This window comes from Scophthalmus maximus, chromosome 2 (genome assembly GCF_022379125.1).
Source record: "Scophthalmus maximus strain ysfricsl-2021 chromosome 2, ASM2237912v1, whole genome shotgun sequence".
In the NCBI taxonomy this organism is placed as follows: Eukaryota; Metazoa; Chordata; class Actinopteri; order Pleuronectiformes; family Scophthalmidae; genus Scophthalmus; species Scophthalmus maximus.
In genome coordinates this window covers 5,827,520-5,852,469 of record NC_061516.1, presented here as the reverse complement: position 1 = coordinate 5,852,469, position 24,950 = coordinate 5,827,520, and the positions used below count along the sequence as shown (strand labels likewise).

The 24,950-nt window shown below is 42.2% G+C and overlaps 2 protein-coding genes across 2 annotated transcripts; both read left to right on the top strand.

Moving 5' to 3' along the window:
• The first annotated feature begins 211 nt into the window (after positions 1-211).
• LOC118300660 (oocyte zinc finger protein XlCOF6.1) lies at positions 212-3,565 on the top strand. Its single transcript, XM_047337749.1, has 3 exons — positions 212-613; positions 748-981; positions 1,195-3,565. Exon 3 carries the CDS (start codon positions 1,305-1,307, stop codon positions 2,643-2,645), a length of 1,341 nt encoding a protein of 446 aa, XP_047193705.1. The 5' UTR covers positions 212-613; positions 748-981; positions 1,195-1,304; the 3' UTR covers positions 2,646-3,565.
• On the top strand, positions 3,160-23,996 carry LOC118300688 (LIM homeobox transcription factor 1-beta-like). The gene is made up of 10 exons (XM_035625326.2): positions 3,160-3,288; positions 5,506-5,556; positions 6,520-6,894; positions 7,421-7,604; positions 17,277-17,500; positions 17,756-17,925; positions 18,952-19,029; positions 20,001-20,070; positions 22,204-22,323; positions 23,190-23,996. Exons 3-10 carry the CDS (start codon positions 6,567-6,569, stop codon positions 23,345-23,347), a joined length of 1,332 nt encoding a protein of 443 aa, XP_035481219.2. The 5' UTR covers positions 3,160-3,288; positions 5,506-5,556; positions 6,520-6,566; the 3' UTR covers positions 23,348-23,996.
• The last annotated feature ends 954 nt before the right edge of the window (positions 23,997-24,950 follow it).

Sequence of the window (24,950 nt, the reverse complement as noted above, 5' to 3'; positions counted from 1 at the left end):
CTCACACATCTCAGTAAATAAATAAAAAATATTAGCACTTTGTTGATTTGTCATTTATATTTTACTTTACGTTACTTGTTGTACTATAATTGTTTTTTTTTTAGGTTAATGGTGGAACTAACTCACTTAAAAAATAAAGGATTAGGTTTGACCTGTGGAAGGCAGCAATACGCTCAGCAGCGTCTAAACTGCCGGAATACTCGAAGAAGAAGAAGAAGAAGAAGAAGAAGAAGAAGAAGAAGAAGAAGAAGAAGAAGAAGAAGAAGAAGAAGAAGAAGAAGAAGAAGAAGAACTCACTTCCGCTGGCGGAACCTCCCGGTGTGACACCCGCCGGAAGTAAACAACGTTAGCTCTGCGGATCATGCTGCGGATGAGGAGCTAGCTGGAAGACGCTGGTGGTGTCGTGCGCTGGACAGATGTTTCAGCGGTGAAGAAGAAACGATGTCCTCAATTCATCGTTTGACAGAGTTCGTCGTCGAGCGACTAACTGCTGCTGCAGAACAAATATCCAGAGACTTTGAAACAAGTGTCGTCGAGTACCAGGAAGAGATCGTCCGTCAGCGCAGACTGCTGGACATCGTCTGGAAACCCGAGAGGAAGCTCCACAGGACCGGTGAGTACAAGCAGAACGGTCTGAGTGAAACCTAACACAGGATTTAAACTGGTCACGGTTTAGACAGTTTGTATTGATTCGTTCTCCATCGTCTCATTAGTGAGGATGTATCTTGTGTCCCCTTGTTCCTCCAGAGCTCCCATAGCAACATGTCTGTAAGGAGGAGGAGGTTCTCTCCGAGCAGCAGCCCTGTGACCAGGAGAGGAACTCCAGTCTGGACCAAGAGGAGCCAGAGCAACCACCACCTGCTGCTGAAGAAAAACCCAGAGTCACCGAGAATATTATCATTGAGTTCAATGAAGACATTGAGCATCAGCGCAGACTGCTGGATATCGTCTGGAAACCCGAGATAAAGCTCCACAGGACACGTGAGTACAAGCAGAATGGTCTGAATGAGACTCAATCCGTTAGTAACGCCTCTTGGAAATGGAAAAAAGAACTAAGAGGTCCCCGACTTATTTCGCATTTTATCATTAGTTTCAATTCTCTCAGAGTGCTGATAAAGGTTCTAAGTTGTACTGATGGCTGTTTTCTTTACCATTACATTAGTGATGATATCTTGTGTCCCTTTGTTCCTCCAGAGCTCCAACGGCAACATGTCTGTAAGGAGGAGGAGGTTCTCTCTGAGCAGCAGCTCCGTGACCAGGAGAGGAACTCCAGTCTGGACCAAGAGGAGCCAGAGCCTCCACAGATGAAAGACGAACAGGAGGAACCAGTCAGCAGTCAGGGAGAGCAGCTTGTACTGAATCAGGAGACTGATACCTTTGTGTTGACTCCTACTCATGAGGAAAGTGAGAACAGTGAACCAGAACCAAACGGTGACCAGCAGCTCCTCTCTCACTACTCTCCTGTAGCTGAGAGCCAGGATCAGAGAGGAAGTGAGCAGGTGGAGCCAGGATCAACTAGAAATGAAGAGACAAAGAGAAAGAAGAGACGTCACAATAACACAAGTCACAGTGACGATGTAGACAACTCTCCCCCAACAAAGAGTCACTGTAACAGTCACAAAAGTGAGAATCTGCATTCTTGCAAGAATTGTGGGAGAGGTTTTAGGTTCCGTAGTGGCTTAAAGGTCCACATGAGTAGTCACACAGGTGAGAAGCCATTTCCTTGTGAAACATGTGGGAAAGGTTTCACACGGCGTCATGACCTGAAAACTCACATGAGAGTCCACACAGGTGAGAGGCCGTATTTGTGCAAAACATGTGGTAAAGGTTTCAAACATAATTGTCATCTCTTTTTTCACGTGAGAGTCCACACAGGTGAGAAGCCATATCCTTGTGAAACATGTGGGAATTGTTTCAAACGGCTTTATGAGCTGAATCTTCACATGAGAGTCCACACAGGTGAGAAGCCGTATTTGTGCAAAACATGTGGGAAAAGTTTCAAAAATAGTAGCCATCTGTTTCTTCACATGAGAGTCCACACAGGTGAGAGGCCATATCCTTGTGAAACATGTGGGAAATGTTTCAAACAGCGTGATGAGCTGAATATTCACATGAGAAGTCACACAGGTGAGAAGCCGTATTTGTGCAAAACATGTGGGAAATTTTTCTGCCGGCCATCCTCCTTAAGATTGCACATGAGAACTCACACAGGTGAGAAGCCATATTCTTGTCAAACATGTGGGAAACGTTACAAACGGCGTGATGAGCTGAAAAGTCACATGAGAACTCACACAGCTGAGAAGCCGTATTCTTGTGAAACATGTGGGAGCCGTTTCAAACGGCGTACTGGACTGAATGCTCACATGAGAACTCACACCGGCGAGAAGCCGTATTCTTGTGAAGCATGTGGGAAATGTTTCAAACAGGGTTCTCACCTGAATGGTCACATGAGAACTCACACAGGCGAGAAGCCGTATTTGTGCAAAACATGCGGGAAATGTTTCAAACAGAGTACTGACCTGACTGTTCACATGAGAACTCACACAGGTGAGAAGCCGCATCCTTGTGAAACATGTGGGAAACGTTTCAAACGGCGCACTGACCTGAATGTTCACATGAGAGTCCACACAGGTGAGAAGCCGTAGTCCTGTGAAACATGTGGGAAATGTTTCAGTAAGGGATCAAACTTAAACACACGAGTACAGATTAAAAGTCGAACGTACTGTCGAATTTACTAAACATGTGGGAGAACTTTCACACTTTCGTGCTGAATGGACTTTGAACAGGAGAAGAGCCACACGGGTGAGAAACCACGTGAACACAGCGCCTGAGGGAAAAGATGCTCCGTTGTGTCTCGGTGAGGAAGTCGCGTGAGATCACAGACAGTGCAGTAACATACTGTATGTAAAATACGTGGGAGAGTTTCAGTTGTAGTGGTTCATGGACAAAACACAAGAACCCACAGTAGTGAAGAGCCACAAAAGCACAGCTGATGTGCTCAAAGTTCTTCTAAATTCACACAGTTTAAAAAAACAAAACAGTTTCCACAAGAGACATCATCAAGATGAAACTTGTGTGGAGAGGAGTTCACTTGGTTCATTTGACCGTGTGACTCATATTTCTGTTTGCTGCAGCATTTCTTCAAATGTAACATTCCAAATCTTCACAGGCTGTTAAATAACTATGTCTATATTCTCCACCTCAGTTATTTGAGTGGACTGTGAACTCTCTGTTGCTGAACCTGAGAAACTCCAGTCCTGTTGCGTCACTCATCTCTTCATCCTGCCTGTAAGTCTTTGCCTCCAACATGTCCTTTCATTTTTTATTCAAGGTTTTTCTTGATTCGGACTTTAGAGGGGACACAAGTTGTAGATGGTGGTTTTGTAAATCATTATTATGATAATGAATATATTTCTTTCAGTCCTGGTGATTGTTACCTTAACTGTGAGTGTCATTACTTTAACTGGGAGTGATGAATATTACAGTCGGTGTCTAAAGGAACGTGGAATGAAATGTTTTTCCTGATCTCACGTATTTGTTTTAACAATAAAGCTTCTTACAGTGATGACCTCTCTGACTCAGTGGTGTCCTCTGGTGGAGGTGGTAGATATGAATGAGATTCTGATCCTCACACAACAGTCACTTTTTTAACGTGTTGTTGTTGATCGACAGCACTGATGCAATTATTCAAGATCACCACGTCTGCTTGAGGGTTTGATAACGTCAACCACCCACGACTCCGTTTGGTTTAATCAATGTACAGTTTGAGGCAGAGACATTTTATAGATTCATAACCAGAGTTGGATTACATGAAATCAGGATTCAGTAGTTTAAGGAATCAGATTTCAAAAGGTAAGCAACTCTAATCAGGATATATTACATTTGAAGAAAAATGTTCATAAGATGAAAGATACAATGTATTGATGTGTGTCATTATAAAGGCTTTACTGATTTGAACTGGTTCTTTGCCTGTTTGGGAGTGTGTTGAAACAACACTCCGACCTTGAACCGAGTTCCGTGCCTCTTAACTATGACTCTCTCCAGAAGGGCTATAATTCAGCTTTTTACACTATACTTCTTTTACAGTGGAAAAAAAGGTGAAAAAATGGTCCCATTAATAATCATTATCTCATGAAATGAGCACACAAACAGCATGAATGAAGCTAAACTGGTTAGAATTGAATGGATACACAGACCACCTGTCGAGATATCACAACATCGAACTTGTGTCATTGAACTCATCTTGTTGGTTGCTTTCATTGGGCAGCAGTGTGCGACTACCCAGAAGGCTTAGTGTTGGTACCGTCACGACCGCCTCGTTTTCCACAAGCGATCAACAGCAGAGACAACATCACAAAAACATGTTTACAAGTGTGTCAGCTGCCGATCGTTTCCTCAAAAGAGAAAGAGAGGTTTTACAGCTTTTTTCTTCTTCTTTTCTTTTAAAAGCTGCTTGTTAAAGTGATAGAAATCAGGACGGCGATGTGTGTGGCACGTCTCTTCAAAGAGTCCTTCTTGTGTGGCGCATTACGCTTACAGACAGTGAGCGGGATCTGATCAAACAACTGTTAGGATTCTGCCCCCATGAGCTATGGGACTGTGTGTTGCTTTGTTTGCTTTTGTGATTGTGCTTGTGTCTAGGTTTTAGTTAAGTTACCTTTGTATTTCCTGTTTTATTTGTGTTTCTGTTTGTTCACTTTACTTTCCCCGTGTCTCCTCCCCCATGTGTCTCACCTGTGTTCAATTAGCCCCGCCCACCTCTATTTAGTCTCTGTGCTTCCCTTTTGTCCTTGTCAGTTCGTCTGTCATTTTCCCCCAACCCGCTCGTCACCTGTGTTTGCTACCTCTTCCATCTGAGTTCATCTGTTTCCATTCCCACACCTGTGGACACCCTTTTTGTTTTACTTTGGAGCTCTGTAAGTTTGTGTTCTTTCCGATTTAAAAAAATGTCTGCTTTAAAATTTCACCTCTGCATTTTGGGTCCAGTTCCTGCATCCGTCTTTACAACAACCTCTGTTCTGGAGCAGCAGCTGGAGATGAGCCCAGTGTGTTCACTCAGACGTGGGGTGAGGTGGAATTGTCAAAATGGCATAGGAAGTTTCCTAAATCTCGAAGTGACCCAGAAGTATTTCCTCAGCACCATGATAAGAGCTGTTCAGATTCTCTAAATGCATGGGAAAGGTGCTTCAATGCTTTCTTTCCTATCTCCTTTAGCATTGGAGATATGGACTGGAGCTTCCTATGTGAGAGTAAGGAGTTAGAGACGCCCCACAAGTCATGACGTTTTCCACTGAGGTCAAGGAATAGTGGATAGGAAGGAGAATTCCACCGCACCCGAGCTGCTCTGGTGCATTTCAACTGTTGACCAGAGGGGGGCAGTGTTGGACTTCACATCATCAAAATAAAGAATTGAATTTGAGTTTTATATGGATATAAGCACACACTACTTTATTAAAAATTGAACATCCCAGCTTGACCTCTACTCCACCCCTCTCTTTTTTTCAGGTTTTTCTGAAGATGATGACCTAAAACTCGTTACGACATCAACACTTTACTGTAAGTCCCGGGTATTTCTAAATCATTGAATTTTTCTTTTTTAATTTTGATTGCGGGACGCGTGTACAAGACAGAATATTCCGATTGACCGCATACACCTGAACATTTCATCACGTAGGACCTTCATTAAACATTCAATATCATTTGGAATTTTCCTTTTTGTTTCTTTTTATTTAGTTTTGTGTTTCTTTTCGTTTTTTAAAAACAACAACAGAGCATTCCCTGACAAAGAACCAAAGTGGAAGCATTTGAAATGAAGCAGGTTCGATTGCATTAGGAAAAATGAATTAGAAAAAAATTAAGAATAAACATTACAATGACCTCTATAGTGGTTTTCCGTTACATATCATTTCGTTGGCAATCAAAGAATTCAGTCAGTATCTCTGCCCCGTGCTATATCTCTCTTTAGGTACAACTCCTGACAAAAATATAGAAACAAATATATAATATGGGATCAAAAGAGATATTTAATAACATAATTTCTTTTTTTTTAACACCTATCCAAAACCGTTGAATTATTGTGCAATCCTAAAAGATATGTGTGTCTGGTCCCCAATGGTACCACAATATCTCCAACATGGTGCTAAGGTCATTTTACATGGAATAAGAAATAAGAAAATATCTGAGGTTTAATTTCCAATCGAACTCTTTCCACAATTGGCTATTAGGGCACAGGTCTTCCCACACATTATCGTCGACTACAATACTTAATTCCAATTCCCATTTTTCTTTGTTCACGGAATCTTAATTTCCAAATTCATGTTTCCCCCCAGTGAAATGAAAATGTTCAGTCATCTGTTCTGTACGATGTTCTCATCCTGACGTCGTCGTGTGACCCCCGTCGGGTTTGTGACCCTTTGAATCAATACATCTTCTTGAAAAATGAAGCCGCTGGTCTAAATGTGTCAGGGAAAATAATGGCATCGGGTGTTTCCTGGTTTTGAGTCAGTGTTTGATTTTCAGAGAGTCGAACTGTCCCCAGATATGGCCTCGCTGCGCGGAGGAGGAGGATGAGGAGGAGGAGGGGGATGAGGAGGAGGAGGGGGCTGGTCCGTCGCTGTGCCAGGACCCTTCTCGTTCCACACCTCTGGAGACACGTCGGCTCATCAACACGCGTCCAACTCCTCTGCGTCGTCTCCTTTGACCGGCCCTCGGCTGTGTCCGCCTCCCCGGGCCGTGCTGGGTCTCCGAGGTGGGAGAGGTCGCGGCCCACGGACCGGCCCCGTGCGCAGCCGCCAGAGAGGCGCGTGTCGGCCGCCGCGTGCGAGCAGATGCTGGGCGACATGAAGGTGGAGGAGGGTGTGCGGGCCGACGCAGGTTCCCTGGATCTTGTCCTCAGTGAGTTTCTCTCCCTTCTTCTCCTCAACTGCGCCCATGTTTATATATGTTTGAGTTCAATTGAATTTGATATTACGGCAGGTCTACTTTATTTTTCTATGACCCATCTACGCCTTTTTTGTTTCTACTTGTATTACTTGCTCTCTGTTTCCCCTCTGAGCCTCATTCTATCCTTTTAACTTTCAACTGCACGAGACATCATGTTTTCTCCAGCGTTAAAAATATTATAATGCTTCAATAGGCTGGACACTTCTGGCGGGGTAAAGTATTTTTTTTGCTGTACATGACCAAAAAAGGCGACCTGGTGCAAACCTGTGTTCATCAGTGTAAACGGAGGATTCACATCCCGTGCTCGGTTCTTCTTAGTGAGACGCAGTCCATGGAAACACAGTCAAACGAAATGAAATGAAACCCCTGGACTTTTCACCGCTTTGACGGTGTAGATTGTAATCTTCTTCTAGTTTGGCTGACCTGATCCTTTCAGGGGACCGTGCGGCCTCTCACCGCCTCTCCTCCTCTGCGGCAGGCGGGGCCTCGGAGCGGGCCGTGTGCGCGGGCTGCACGCGGATGATCTCGGACCGCTTCGTGATGCGCGTCGCCGACGCGTCGTGGCACGAGGGGTGCCTGCGGTGCGCCGCGTGCCAGCGGCCGCTCCGCGCCACCTGCTACTCCAGAGACACCAGACTGTTCTGCAGGAGCGACTACCACCAGTAAGACCCCCCCCCCCCCCCTCCACACCTTCTGCACTCTTCATGTCCACAGTATTCTGAAATAAAAATCATAATAATACTTATAAATGCACGGCGCGTGTCAAGTTGAGCAAAGCGATAATTTCCGTTGCCACGTCAACAGACGGTTGACGTGAGGTGCAGAAAACTGCACCAAATGAACGAACATCATGATTTGTCCTTAGTTGCTGCAGCTGGAGGTCAAAGTTCATGTGTCTGTGGGCTCTGTAGATATTTTGTCACTCTACTGTTTTGACGTCACCGTATGTATTATTGTTATTAACAGACAATACAAAACGTCAATTCAAAATGATTGTTTCAATTTAACTCATAAGTGTTTTCCTGCTAAAAATATAAAACGAATTTTAATAAATTAAGTCTTATTAAATACATTCTAATAAGGCTACTGATTTAATCATCACCTTTTAAAAATGTTAATTTTATTTTTATTTTATTGGTTTTATTAGTGAAATATGATTAAATCATCTGACAAGTTAAACAATGTTGCATTCACACATTATTTTCACATGAAAACTCATCGACCTTAATGTTTTGGCTTTGTTCTTAATTGACTGAAAGTAGATTTAAAATAAAATACGCATAATGGTGTAATAACTACACGTCTGAGTAGTGGAAATAAATAACTGTAATTACCTGTACATCATATTTTAGTGATTCAACAGCATCAACAAGAAAAGTCACAAAATCCTGCATTATTTCACAAGCAAACAGTTGGTGATGTGTATTAAAGGGGCAGTACGTGATGTTGGAGAGGGCTCTTAGTTTATTTCAGGGTTTTTTTCCTCAACCTATATACACAGTAGACTCAGTCTAGACTTTGATTAAACAATAAATAAAACATTTACATTAATGCTTTTCTAGCAATTAAAAACAAAACATAAACAAGCAACAACAACAACAACAACAACAACAAGACAGCAAAAGGTGTAGGATGAAGCCTTACGCCTACCCTTTTAATCCACCGTTTATCATTAATTAATTTGTCTGCTCTTTTAATTTATACAGAGCAATGAAGGAAAGTAACAAAAATAAATAAGTATATTATACATTATAGCCTTTTGTCCTCCCAAAATCCCAAATACATTTCATATGCACTCTGGTGATCATACTTCATTTTTATATTTGTAAATCATCTTGTTTTTAAATGTTTTTTTGTTTTTTAAATCTCTCGTGTGTTTTACACACTTTCATTTCTATTTCTAAGCCATTCCACAAATTTACTCCATAAAGTGACACGCATCTTTGCTCCGCACCAACATTTTTTTTGTATTCAATTTACAGAGCCGCTAACTGACCGCGAGGAAACATTCGCTGATTTTTACAAAAGAGTGTATTGGTTTAAAATCGTGAACTGCCCCTTTAAAGGGGTCTGTGTCAGGAATATGTCATAATATATACTAATTGATGCAAATCTTATGAAAATGAAGCAAACTGCTTGCAATTTTAGTTACAGATGATTTACATAATGGCACAGAGACTGTGATTTGCTATAAATCTATATTGCAGTGGTGGGGGTGCAGCCTGCAGCTGGGTGGTCTGTGGACAGTGTGCTGACAGATCTTCTCTGCTGCGTTTCTCTTTGAGCCCGTCTTTGTTCAATGCCACGGCCTCAGGGTTACTGCTGCATGCCGGCCTTTCGGCTCATCAACAATTGGAAACATGCATTTCCAAGTGACAAACTGCAGAAACATCCTGTCGTAATCTCAGCAAAATGTGCTAAAGATCTCGTCTATTTCAAACATCCACAAGTTTCCTTCATCGTCTCCATTGAACTGGCTCACTGTGCGTCCAGTACTTCATGTCATAAAATCACCCCTCTGCTTTAATTGTGCTGAACAGCTGATGGAATGTGTGTAGGAATCATAATTGTGAGCAGATTATGTTTTTATTAAATGATGAGGATGTGTTGTTAATTCAAAATGAATAATAATGTGTAAGTTGCAAACATGTTGATACTGAACACAACAGTGAAATTTTCACAGACGTGCTTGTGTCCCTCAAATATCTGATGCAGTATTTGTATTATTAGTAGAAGTGAACGCCCCCCAAAATGTCCATTTGTCCATATGTTCTGACTTCTGCAATCTGAATTTTTCCAAAACAGCTGGACATTGTAGTTTCTTACACATTTCGTTCAGGCAAGAGGAAACGCTGCGTTTGTCAGAAGCCGATTCGTGTGGTGGTGGAGGTAAAATAAACCATGACGTGTGTTCCTAGCAACGGAGGAGCATGTCAGCCAGTGCAAAGCAGAGTGGCTCAGCGATGTGTATTTGTACTGGCACAGAGCAAGAAGAAATATCAGGCTTTTGATACTTGCACAATGCTGGTTAGTAGGGAAGCACGATAATATCGGCGAAAAAAGTCCCATATATGGTGCATCCCTAGTAGGGACTGAAACTGCTTATATTTTTTGCACTCTTTGTGATTTTGTTTGCACATCTCATTGCAGTGTAGATTGAGCCCAGACCTAATTTTAAAGATTGTACCGTTACATGATGGCCTTCTGTTTTCAGTTCATTTAGATTTGAAGCTGTAGTCTGATAAGGACACGTCGTCCACTCATTTAGGCCCAATTTACTGAGAAAGTACGCTGTTATTTTATTTTGCTTTAATGGCTGTGAAGTTGTACAATGCACGTTTCCAATGTTCCTTGTGAACAGAAGTTATGTGGGTTGATTATTGTTATGATTGTCCCAGGGAGAAGCATCGTCCAAGTCCTTTTTTAAGTAGGATGTATTACTTGTTTTGTTAAAAAGCAATTGTCATAAATAAATATGGCATGATGTTTTACATTACAGATTTTTTTTTATTAATTTCTATTTGCACAAGAAATGAATATTTCTATAATTTTAAGCTTTGTATTTTTTGTCTGCATTTGCCATTGTGCCATTGAGAAGACTATGCATTAATAATGTGTTAATGCCACGACAGAAGAGACTTGATGATCCCTGCCATTAGTTGTGGGGTAAAAAATAATATATATTAAGTATTATATTTGTTATCGGCCGAATTAGCTGTAAAATATCGGCATATTGGATATTGGCAAAAAATCCAATATTGTGCATCTCTACTTGTTAGTCGGAAACATTCGTCGTTGGATTTGTTAATAAGTAGAACAACATAGAATATCAACAGAGTTGTTCTTTATGTCAAAGTCTTCACTCACAATGTAATGTGTGGAATCTTAAAATGACTGTTTCTTTGATTTGTGATCTCATTTCCTGTCTTGTTGCTGTCAATGCACCGTGTGTGTGTCAGCGTTCTCTGTGTTTCACTCTCTGCCTTGTACTGAGAGAAACATGCTGTCTTGCAGTATTGTCTCTGCTATATGCGTTTTAATTCCTCAACAATATAATGTATTTAGATGCATGTGCAGCATCTAATGGGGCCAAGCAAATAGTAGTATAAAGAAGCCTATATTTTAAAATGTGCAGTGGTTTGAATACAAATATGACTGATGAGTACAGTGCTGTATCAATGTGCAGTAATAAATAAGTAATTTTATATATATTATCCATAAGTGAGCAGTCTGCTCCTTGCTCCATGAAACAAAACACAACAGTCAGTCAGCAAAACATCCAAGGTCAGGTTCACACAGAGTTAATTGCAGGCCAGTTCAGAAGGGAGATAAAGGCGGAACATTTAAAAGTATATTCTCCGTTCACACAAACGATGGCCGCCATTATCTCCTTTCTAAACTGGCGTGCAATGAATTCTGGGACAGATTGGCCCAGAAGGGTCCACCTGTTGGATCCTTCGGCAATGGCTCAGGAGGTAGAGTCGTTTGCGACCCGATGGTCGATCCCAGCTTCCCCCAGTCGATGTGTCCTTGGGCACGACACTAAACTGCCTGTGGCGGCTCTTCTGGCAGTGTATGAATGTGAATGAACGGTGGAATCGGAAAAAAAACAACAACAACAACGTGAATAGCAGCGCTGTGTGAATGGGTGAATGTGACTGTCCTGTAAAGCGCTTTGAGTGGTCTATATGACTAGAAAAGGCGCTATATAAATACAGTCCATTTACCATTCATCGCCCAGCACTGGATGGACGCATCTGTCGGCCGCGTCTGAAGGGGCCAAGTCGTGACGCGGTGGCACAATCGGTCTGCAAATGTTCTACTGTGAACTTGCACAAGTTTAGATTAGATTATTTAGTTTAGATTGATGAGGGAAAATACTAAATTTCACACAAGGCTGCAACATAACACAATGTCAGCGGTCTAATATTTTCTGGATGCACTGGATTATGTTATTGGTATATGATTCAACTATTGCTCTGTCTAGTCCAGAGACATGGGCGATTCATAATATTTTTTCTGCTTGCAACAATAACGTTTTTTGTGAGCGCAGTAATTCTTAGACCCAGACACAGCTACACGCCGTCCCCCTTAGAGCAGGGGGCAAAGAAAAGAGGAGGGTGGTGAACAAAGACACCCCCCCCCCCCCCCCCCCCCCCCCCCCCCCAGGAGAACCTTCAGGCCCTGTTCTGTTTTGATGCCACAGCTGATTAACAACCGAGCTCAGCACAAGCAGAAAAAAAAAAATGCCTACTTGAAAATGTTTCAGATGAGGTTTCATCACCTCTCCAGACTCCACCATCTAACTACAATGATTTATGCCGGGGGTCCTCTGACCCTATAGCTTGACTCCAAAGAGAGGCAAACAAGAAACAGTCTGTGGACATGCACGGAGCTGTGGACGGAGCGTTTTCAGGTTACCGTCCACAGAGTCAGAAAACGTTTTAGGCTTGTCATCAGATATTGGATATGCTGCACGAGGCAATCACGTGATTATCTACTCCTTTGAAATTCTAGATAAAATAAAAATGAATAATAAACAATCAATGAATGATGTACGCATGTCTGGTGCCCGTATCACCATGTACAGCTGCTGTGTAATTTATTGTTTTTGTTGAATACAAAATGTAGCCCTAACATTGCTTCTTAAATATGGCTCGGGAGGGAGAGCAAGTTTTTTCGCTCATCTCCTGTTCTGGTGTTCAACCCCCATCTCAGTGTGAACATTTTTTTGGGGAGGGTGTTTCGGCCTGTTGGATCGATTACAGGAGGTTGAGGCAGCTGTCTATCATAGAAAGGAAAAGAACAGCAAAAAAGGAATAAAGGAAAAGGCTTCCCGCCGAATCAGTCAAGTACAGGGAGACGCAGGTAATAACGACAGGACCAAGGTATGGCATGTCAAAATCTGTACCAAAACTAACTAAACTTTAGAATGTGACACAAAAACATAAGCGTTGGTTTGGACCTGGAACGTTTTTGATCAACAAATTCAAGAACGAACAAATACATCGCACAGACGGCTCATTTGTTTTTCCACCGAAACATTTGAAGTTGCAGCACAATCTCCTCCTCACGCTTTACTAGAGTGTTTTTACGGTTCTTGTTTAGACCCCCGCCGCCCTCGGTTGGTGTCAGTTTCACACGGAAACGGTTCACGGTGACTTCAGACGCAAGTTTTTTTTTTAATTGACATAAACCAAAACCACATCTTTCTCTCGGCACAACGTTTCTGTTGTCTACACCGCAGACAGAAGTGTGAATTGGAAGCCTGGTCTGTGGTGCATCATTCGCTTCATAGACACAAGTCAGAACATATTCAGAAGGAATACTCTTAATCTGCACTTAATCCTTACTATTTAATACTTTTCATGAACCGGCCCCCATTACAAACTAATTGACTGGACCTGTTGTGAGGTGTCGACCTCACCATGTCAAGTGCCCTGAGATAACGTATGTTGTGCTTTGGCGCTATAGAAATATAATTGAATTGAATTGAATTATGACTCGGTTAACGTCTGTGATTATTTTATTTTATTTTCCCTTATCGTTTGTCCTTTACTGCATCTTTTTCTTCCACTGTTTTTACTTTTCATCCCTACCTGTTTTGTTTTTCCTTTGTCACGTTGGTAAAGCCCTTTTTACACCACAGCATTTTTTCTTTGGAGATTTTTGAATCTTCAGAGTTACATGTACAAAAATGAGTTTAAAAAATATGAGGCATTCAATTCAATTTGTATAGACCTAAACCACAATATACATTATCTCAAGGCTCTTTACATGGTGAGGTTCGAGACCTCACAATATTGCAGAGAAAAACCCCACAGTCGCACCGTGTGCATGACAATCTATACATTCTTCTACAATAAATATAATCTTTTTCCAATCACCTTCACTTCACCAAATACCTTACTTTTTTGTTTTACGAGGGGTACATTCGACAAGGTTTTATCATGAGCATGAAGTTAAAAGGTTAATAAGGGCAAGACCTTGAGTTATTATTTTGTGAAGAGCACGTTGAGATAGAGATTGGGGGAAAGACCGCTGCACACCTCCTCTTTTTCTCTGTGGAGACGCCAAACATTACGGCTTTATAATTGTCAAACCAATTTTCCCCAAACATCTTTAGACCTCAACATTTTTGATGGTTTCATCTTCACTGCAGCCAACGGGGCAGGTCTTAGTCGAGACAACGTTCCCTCAGGGTGAAAAGAAACCCCAGAAGCTGAATAAATTATTAATTTCCCTGTTTACGAAAAAAATGTAGAAGTGAGTCCCTATAGAATCCTGAGGTCTTATTTTGACTTCTTGAGCTTTGGCTGAGCAAACATCACATCCCTACTCTCTGAATCCTGCTTTTATGCCCCTCTGCCTCCTTCACAGCCATCTATTAATTACCCCTACTCATTAAAACTCCAACAAGCTGCCAGCACCAAGCCACCCTCCACTCACCCAGGAGGGTCCCCAACCCTCCTCTGGGTCACGTAGCTCAACGAGGAGACCGAGCAAACAAGACAACAGTGAAGGAACACACACAGTCTGTTCTTCTCGCTTCATCCTTTCTCTCCTCCTCTTATCTACTTTAATCCTGTTCCTCTTTATGCGTAGTAAGCCACGGGAGCTGAGTGGACGCATGGGGCACAGGGCCAGGGGGTGAAGGGGGCTCCTCCAAAGAGACTGGCCCTAGCAGTGGTGGTCCGGGTCCCCGCTGAAATGAGCCGCTGAGCAGTGTTGGAACAAAAGCCGCATTAAGCACGTTTCTTTTGTGTGTTTTAAAACAGAAGAACTACACTAAGTCTACAGCCTCATCAGGAACACTTTGGTAAAGTCCACAGCCACTAGCCGCTCTTTGAAGATGCAATGTTCACTATACCACACGTGTGTGAAACAAAAGCCAACAGTAGAATCCTAATTTTGTTGTTTTTAAATCTCAGTAAATCTGCCTCTAAGATTGTTAGATATCTTTAGTGTATAAGTGATATTTGACCAATGTGGATCTTAATCAAAGGTCATTTTAAATTTACATAGATAGTCGTCAGGAGTAGAGTTAGTTTTAGTCAGTTAGTTACCTGGAATGGGATTATAGAGGAAGGCTGACAGCCCTACTTTATATCACGCATTTCTAGTTTTATCAACCGCCGAATATCTCTCTATGGGGGCTAATCCAAATGTGGCTGTAGCTCCTAGATTGAACTGCATTCCGAGCAGGATACCTCTGAGAATATCCACATTCCAGACAATAGATTAAATATGTTGCCAGTTTCTTGGGCTGGGATGAATTTAACGGGCTCGGAGAGAATCTGATTAGATACTTCCTAGTGTGAGACTACCAGGAAGCATTCATGGAGGCTCAGAAAGTCTCCAGATGTGGTGACAGACCTCTGGCAATAGGGGAAGCATTGAAGAGCTGCATATTATTTGAACTGCTGTTCGAAAAGATTAAAAAAGGTACTCAATCCCTCAGATACATTGTTTAAAACCAAGTTTACAGATTGGCAGGCCAGGGAATGGATTATGGGTTTAGGTATTTATATATATGATATATGAATATACTGTCTATATACACCTACATGGTACTTGTTCGTTGTATTTTTTATTTTGAGCTACTTTTTTTTTGCCTTATTAGATGTCTATAAATAAAACAATAAAGATCAATAGACTTTCCTTGTTTTTCCAAAAGTCCAAATAAGAAATGAAAAACAACCAAAAGTAGATCAATCAAGCAATTTGTCAAAATGGACCAGACTCTGACCATATTGGTTCAGCATTTATTTCTTCATCTAAGAGCACCCACCTCCCCGTCTGAAGATCGCACACTGACTCATGAGGTGGTTGCGGGAAGTGGTTGGAAAATCGTCAGACGTCAGTTCTTTGGGCCCGTTTCAACATCAAAAAGCCTTTCACAGGGACAGGGAGCTTGAAAGGGTTCAAATTACTTCTGGCTCATTAATCTAGCGCGAACACATCCGGCTTCTTTTTGGTTTTCTGGTGTGAAGGTGAAGTTGCAGCATACAGTAATGACACACATGTACAGAACATGCAGTATGAAGTGTTGGTACCATCATGCCCCCCCCCCCCCCCCCCCCCCCCCCCCCCCCCCCAAACTCATGACTTCCTGCCAGTGCATTCTTCTCTCACATGCGTTTTTACAGCGTGTTTGCATTTTTTGTTAAGTTCTGTGTATTTACAATGTTTTTGTATATTTCTTGGGGATTGTGTGTATTTAGAGTGTGTTTGCATATTTGGTCGGGTTGTGCATTTTCGCAGTGTTTGTATATTTGGTTGTTTAGTATATATTTGCGGGGGTGTCGATTGTGTGTGTATTTACAGCGCGTTTGTCCTTGGGGTGTTCAGATGTTCTCAGACGTTGTTCCTGGAATTGGCTGGAGCCACTCTCCCAGTTTGGGGGTTCTATTCCCGGTCAGGGCGTGGCAAAATCTTGTGTGGGCCCTTAGGCAATGTCCTTAATGCTGCCTGCCTACCTCTGACATGAGTGAAACCGGAAATAAGAGTCAGACCGGCTCACACGTCGCCTGGGTCAACAAGGTCCACGTCAGGTGTTAGGTAAGGAGAGTAACCTGAGGAGAAGTGGGCTGCTGGAACAAGACATTCATGGACTATGATGGAGAATATGGAATTGATGGAATGCTACTATATATGCAATCCTAGTAAGAGGGGATATATGCAGAGGATATTTAAATATGGGTTGCACTAGGGTTTTCAAAAGTATCTATACGTCAATTCTTTCTTGATGCCACTTGTAAAAAATCTATACAATCTTCGTCAATTTCATTTTCGACCTTTTGACTTTTACTAGTATTGTATCGACGTTTGAAATGTTGGTACCGTGACAACCCTAGGTTGCACGGTGGTGTAGTGGTCAGCGCTGTCGCCTCACAGCAAAAAAAGGTTCTGGGTTTGCATCCCGGTTCGAAGCAACCAAGGCCTTTCTGTGTGGAGTTTGTATGTTCTCCCTGTGTATGCGTGGGTTCTTTCCAGGTTCTCCGACTTCCTCCAACAGTCCAAACACATGCAGATTGGCGTTAGGTTCATTGGAGACTATAAACTGTCCACAGGTGTGAATGTGAGAGTGAATGGTTGTTTGTCTCTATACGTTGGCGACCTGTCCAGGGTGAACCTTGCCTGTCACCCAATGTCAGCTGGCATTGGCTCCAGCCACCCCCACGGCACTTAGTGGATAAACCGCTACAGATATTGGATGGAAGGATGTGCATCAACTTATAATCAGATTTTTTAAATAATGGATAACATTACCACGTTGGCCTTTTCCCACATTCTGCATTGATAACAATCTTCTCTCGCCTGTGTGTCCGCAGGTTGTTCGCTACCAAGTGCAGCAGCTGTCTGCAGAAGATAGCGCCCTCAGAGTTTGTAATGCGAGCTCTGGAGAGGGTTTACCACCTCAGCTGCTTCTACTGCTGTGTCTGTGAGCGCCAGTTGTGCCAAGGGGACAAATTTGTTCTGAAAGAAGGTCAGCTGCTGTGCAAGAGCGACTATGAGCGGGAGAAGATCCTGCTCGGCACAGTCAGTCCGAACTCAGGTAACACTGGCGCTTCTGTTTTCCTGTAGGGGAACCCAGACTGTACCTGAGAGTAGGTACAGTCTGGGTTGTGTTGTTGTGTTGTTGTTTTAATGTACACATCTCTACGTTGAAGATTGCTCTCATCGGCCTCATTCCAGCGGAACGTTGCCCGCCTTCAATGCAACCAAGAGTGTTTCACATGCGATCCTACAAATGCTGAAGTCAACTTGAATCTGCAGTCTACTGTGTCTGTGTCTCTGCGTCTGATGACAGATAAGAGTGAGGATGAGGATGTGAAGTCAGAGAAATGTCCTGCAGCAGGCAACGGCAGCAACGACAGCAAAGACCCTCGTCGGCCCAAACGGCCACGCACCATCCTCAGCACCCAGCAGAGGAGGGCCTTCAAGGCCTCCTTTGAGGTCTCCTCAAAACCCTGCAGAAAGGTGAGGGTTAAGTAGATTGACATCTTTTACTCGTTAAGCCTAACTCATAATATTTTGCAGACATGCACATGGACAGCTGGACCACGGTTTTCATTACACTTCATTTTGGTCCTAGTTCACTTGGAGGATGTATGTGCAGCTAATGCCTTGATAGCTATAGTGGACACGTAGACACAACCAATTGGTACACACATGAATTCATTCAGTTTTTGAAAAAGGGAAATCGGACAGAGAACAGTAATGGTAAATAGAAGCATTTTATTATTAGTAAGAATGCACAAGAAACTCCATAACATGCAATATAAACAGTACATGGAGAAAAAAAGGAAAGCCTCATTCAGCCCCTAAGATATTGACTGTTTAGTGTTATGACTGATTTTTAGTTATGAATAAATCAAAGGAAGAAGAAACTTTATGCACCAATTTCCAAAACACACTGAAAATAAGTTTTTTGTTTGTTTGTTTTTTTTACCTGAGCTCTGCAATGTTTACCAAAGATTTCTTCTTTTACAAATTCCACGTACATTACTTTAGCATTTATTTAGCTGACACTTTTTAACCAAAGTGATTTACATGATACCATGATACCCACTCAGCTGTACCAGCAGAGTCGTGACAATTTTATGAATAATATGCATTTGAAAAAACATTATATAAAGCATGCATTGGCTGTCCTGAGACAACAGCCACTTTAAGGTTAGTTTTAAACCCTCATTCAGTTCTGGTGGAAACTTGGAGCTCAGTTTTCTTTGGGACTTGCGCCTAATGTAACCCCAACAGGTGTCTCACCATATATTTTGCCTGAATTCAAGCAAAACCAGACTGTGCTGGGACGGATTTATTACCAACTATTACAACTTGATTACAAAAGGAAACACAAGATGTTTCTCTCATGAGCTGTGCATAACTGTCTCAGCAGTGGGTGTGTGATCACGACTATCTGACATTTGGGAAATGCGCATCGCTCTGATACACATGTCAATGTCAGTGTGCAAAGTTGACTGATGAGTGCGCTGTGACGTGCAGGTGAGAGAGACCCTGGCCGCAGAGACGGGACTAAGTGTTCGTGTGGTCCAGGTCTGGTTCCAGAACCAGCGAGCAAAGGTCAGTACAGCAGTAGTTGTAAAAACTCATTCAGTATACATGGGTAATGTACTAATATGTGTGGGAGAGACCACATACAAAGACTACAAACACACTTATGTGTAAGGTGACTGGCAACTTTCAACTAAACAGGGGTTAAGTACCACAAGGAAATTATAATTTGTGAATGATGTGAATGCTTCCAGCTTAATGACGATTAAGATGACTTCCCTAATGCACTGCACTGTACTCCAGTGAAAATATACCAGGGGCCAGTTGCTTCAAAACACATTACAATGGACAGTCATGTGAGGGTTAGAGGCATAGTGACATTCACTATGGTCCCGCCAGTGTTTTTCACCCCATATCAGTTTATACATATCTCATCTTTAAAAAAAACTCGGGCCCATACACATTTTTTCCAGATCCAGTCATCAGCCATTTTCTGTATCTGCCGCGTTTTACTGAGCCGAGATTTCTGCATGGATTTACTCTGTGTACGATGGAAACCACTTGTCCTGTTCTTCTTCTGTGACTGGCGTGACTTAATGCAGGCCCATCTGTCCGTTCCTTCTAACCCTTTTCAGATTGTCTTCTTTCAAATGCCCCCGTCGTGGCAACTTTCTCTATTATGACAACAAACAAAGGAGTATTTCATTCTCTCCTATCCTCATTTTTTGTCTGTTTTTTTGGTTTATTAGTTTTTTTATTTGTTTTATTTGTCCTCTTCCATATTGTTAACATGTATATGGAAATTATTTTGTATGCATATTTTGTCACAATGGTCGCTTGATGAAAACTGCCTGCTGATCCTTAAACCCAAAGAATATGTTTCGGTTGTACTCAGTGTGGTGACAGTAAGTTATTTAAATGTTGTAAATGTATCATATGGAGGAAGTGGACCTGAGCAGTTTCACGTGCGTCTTTCTCGTCTTTCTCCCCGTCAACGCCGGTCAGCCGCCAAGTTGTTGACTGCGTTCATTCATTCACAGATGAAGAAGATAGCGCGCAGACAGCAGCAGCAACAGCAGGAGCTGCACAACGGCCAGAGGCGAGGCCAAGGTGAGGATTTATCATCCGCGTGTGAATTTGTTGTGCTGGTCAGCTGCATCCTCTGACGTTACAACAAGGAAAAGCCCCATTGATGTCCATCTGCAACATGCAATCTGTCTGTTATTACTGTAAAGGCCGTAATTACCGAAAGGTAGGGAACAATAAACAGAAGGGGGACCCTCCCACTTTTGTGAGCTGTAGCCCACAAAAGTGGCAGCCGGAGTCACATCTTTGCTGGTAAATACCAGTTTTTAGTTTTCCGACAGCAGGGCTATAAAGTGAGGGGGCCGCGATTCTCTCGGCAGCGCAGCTCATCGCGGCGAGCAGGCTTATTGCCACTGTGGTCTCACAGCTGATAGGAACAGTCAGTTTAGATAAGTGTCCCAGTGCTTTTGGCAATCACTGCCTCTTTCTGCTCAGGGACTTCCAGTGTGTCAATATTGGCGTAGCAGCCCGGTTTATTACAGTGGAAGCTACGGCTGTAAACCAAATGAACAAAGCAAACCAACACGAACGGAGGTAGGTTGATGTTAAAGTGACAAAAAGCCTCTCGGACGACTGGTGAGACGTCTTCAAGATCAAACAGTCACGCAGTTATGACAGTGCATTTGAATTCAATGCACCGCATGCTTTTACAAGGAAGCATTCGATGTAGCGCTTTTGTAGCAATATTTAATCAGTGAGAGCTCCCAGCAAAATCAGATTTCACTAAATGCCATTCGCCATAAGTAACAAAATTACAACAATAAAAATGTGTTATTGGTGACATTTATGCAAAGGAAGAGTCTATGTGCAGATGACACACAGAGAGTCATCTCTAAGTTCAGCTGTGAACGAACCAAAGACACACTGAAGACTCGGTCCTTCAATGCGTCCTGGGCCACATTGAGGCCCCGCCTACTCAGCTGTCGTCCTCTGACCCGCGACAGTTATAATCACTTAAAATGTATTTCACCGTAAAGCTTTACGAAGCACATCAAAGCACTTAGCTTAACTTAAAATGGACACATCTGCATAGTCAGTCTGGCCAAAAGAAACATCATTTTGTCTTTGTGAACAGAAATGGTGCACATAGTGCAGGGAATTGAGATCGGATCACAAGTGGTTACAGGAAACACGTGGAAACATTCAAGGTGTGAACTGACCAATAGCACTACAGATAGAGCGTGCCGAAGTGTCCTTGGGCAAGGCGCTGTAGAAGGGCTGTTTGACTGTGTGTTAGTGTAAATGAAACTGTAAAAGCGCTTAGGGTGGTTGATAAGCAGTAGTGGTCATAAATTCTCCTGGCACTCAATCGTTAGCCACGCCTACTTTTAATATTGTCATTTGTGTACATACTTATTATAGCAATCACATGGGATAATTTCTACATTAGAGAATAGACAGTACACCAACATACCAGAATGAACATCTGGTCAATCAGGGCCAAGCTGCTTCATCAACAACTTCTCTTCCAATTTTAAGTCAATTAAATTATGTATAAATTAAAAAGAAGAAATTCTTCAGTATTAGAAACAGCGGACGCTGCGTTGCTGCAGGTCACCATTTCTGCAGGAAGTCTAAATGTGCGCAACGCGGACTAAATGAAGAAAACAGTATAGAGCTGCAGAGTAGAGCAGGAGGGCAGAACTCATTCCTGCCACAATGAGCCTCCATCTGCGCTTATCACAGTTCCTATCTTTGACCATGAGGTGATAAGATAAATCTGCCAGACATCTGCCCCAATATTGCACCACGCACTTAATTGAGACTTTCAAACATCCCAAAATGTTGATAACTTACAATATATATGACAGATAGACGAGTTAATGGATATCATATGGATGGGGCGCACCTGTTGATAACACCAGAAAAGCACCATATAAATGAAAATGTCAAAAGCAACAGAACGTTCCAAAGATTAGAAAAACAGGGATCTTATCACTTCAATTTTATTTGCAAGCTCTAAATACTTGATACACTGATAAAAAATATTCACATTACTGCGAGACGTTAATAAGGAACGCTTAATAAAAAACGAAAAATGGCTAACCCAGAGACAATCGAGATGTGTCAAGACAATGCGTGCATGTCATACAGTATGTTGTGATTACCGCTGTTGAGTCAAACACTGCTCTCACTTGTTGCCTCTGATTTTCGAAGAGGTGACACCAGGTTGTGTGGGACGCCTGCTCAGCTCCTCCTCAGGGCCTCTACCTCCAGTCCAGCGGCAGCAGCACGTGGTTGCCACTGACCCCTTCCAGCAGGGCCCGAACCCCTACGGTACGTCTGTTCTGCGTCATCTGCCTTTCCCCCCACGTTAACGTGGACTGGAGATTTTGGCTCACAGTGCGTACAAGGATAGACTGTCTGCAGCCCTGCCTGGAAAACTTACTGCCATGCGGAGATGTAATTGGCCGTGGAAAAGTTCAAAATGATTATTTGTGTCTTCACCTCTATTACACAGTTATAAAAAAACTCATCTTTAGCTAGATTCAAATTGTGGAAAATGGATTTTCATATCATACCAAAAGTGATTGTGAAAATTGCCTGGGAAAACAATCAAAATACAAAAATGTAAATGTTGTTTAGGAAATGAATGCCATTTATCTGCGACTTGATGTAAACTGACTAAAATATACTGAGATTATGTCATGCATTTGTTGCATTTTGATAATTCCTTTTTTAATGAATCCTCAAATTCATACGAGCGCTACACTAAATCCCTTTAACGTTTTGAAAACCCAATACCCTTCACAGCTGGGCTTCAATATATCAACAGTGACTGAGACAAAGTTGAATTAATCTGCTTCTCTCTCTGGTGAAATGACACTTGCCCAGTGTTCTCACCCGTCTCTCACCAAAAGGGCTTAAATCCTCAAACACTCCTCCCACTTTTATTTCAGTTTTGATTGGCAGAGATGTTGACAAATGGATGGTAGATGATTAAAACTGGATAACTCATTGAGTTGTCATCATGTCGACCTGGTGAGCCCAATACAACTAGGTGATACCCTCACTGGCCTGACCCAGGATATTTCTGGGCTGCAACCTCAATTTCTCACCTTTAAATGTAGACACGTGGGTTTGTGTTGGTAGCTTCTTAGGTCTAAAATCTGACTTCTTCATGTCGCCTCCACTTTCACCAGGTACTGACTCCTTTGTGCACAACTTTGACAGTGACACCTCTCTGGCGAGTCCAAGCGATTGCTTCCTGACCGCTACAGATGTGGGCTTGTTGCAGGCTCGGGCGGGGAACCCCATCGACCGCCTGTACTCAATGCAGACTTCCTACTTTGCCTCGTGAGATGCTGGCGTTACCGTCAGTCCAACATCACCCACCGCGCCATCTTCCTCGAAGGTCGTCCCGCCAAATATCAATCAGTAGACTAGGGAAAATTACCGCAGGACAGCATCCACCTGATATACCTGACTGACTTCCACCTGCCAGGAAAGACCAAACTTGATACTGAAATGTGATTGGTCCACGTACCCTGCCACTGTTGTTCCAGGGATTTGAGCAGAGGATCTGGTCGTATGTTGGAGGGACATCTGTCAGCATTCGGACAAATATCACAGTGGAAGTGTTTGTGTCACGAAATCATTGGGGTGCACGCCTCTCAGTACGTCCGTCATAAATGTTGTAAGTTGCTTTTTTGTTTTTGTTTGTGAATATTGTTCTTCAGAAACATCCAGCTTTGCATGTTAAGATGGACAGACATTTATTTATTTCCCACCAATGTGCTGGTATGCAATAAATCATACAGTTCTATTTAAAAAGACAGTGATCTCTTTGTAATGTACAACACACACATCCTAATCCACTGATTACTTTGATTGTGATATTTATCATAGAAATTATGTTATTTTAATGAGTGTGTAAACTAGTATCAATTTACTATTTATTTTTTGAATTGATTTTATTTTCTAACTTAACAAATGTGTTTCAGATTAAAAGGATCCATTCTCTTGAATTCTTCTTGTCTTTTGTTGAACTGCACGAGAAACATTCGACGAGCAATGGCAGGAATATCCCACATCATCACATTTAAGACACTTATATCCGAAATACTGTAGCCTATATTTCAATGACAGACACTGGCAGCTCTGCAAAGTTATACTTAAACACTGCAGCACTTTGAGTTAAATGCTAATATCAAAATGCAAATGTAATCTCAATATACATCATCTGAGATAAACCAGTGTTGTCACCATACTTCACATGTCACATGTACACAAATCCTTTCACAAATGTGCGCATACATTAGTGGGCATCACACGATCCCTGACAAAATAAAAACATTTCTCTACTACTAAACTTTTAACCCTTTTCAACTCTTTGAGTGTCACCTCTAAACATCTCTGGTGCTCAAATCTCTACTTAACAGCAAAGCATTGTGGGTGGAATGTATATAGCCGGTGCATATGGCATGTACTGTGATTGGGTGTTCGAGATGGGATGTGAGCATGGTAAACAAATGGGTGAAATTTATTGACGGTTCACCCAGTCACTCATATGTGAGGAATTGTCATGGTTTTCTGTCACGTGTGGACCCTCTAACCTCTGTCTGATTATACTCTACAGGAGGGGTCAGGGGTCGGCTTTCTGTGATCCTTTGAAAGAAAAGACATGTATTCATAATAGTCAATCATAAAGCACATCAAAACCAAAATAAGAACTATGCAAATGATTGTTTTGCTCACCTATGGCAAGTGGTTAACTGTGCAAATGTCACTGTCAGGATGTGAACAAACAGCAAATCTTTATCTCCTTTTTTATTTACCACGAAAACATTCTTTTCAGATTTGTTCTTTTCTAGTAAAAGTCCATTGTTCGCTGAAGTTTTGCGGACTCACTAAGTGTTTGAGCACAAGAAATGTGAAATTTGTACAAAGCTGATTTGGTTGTT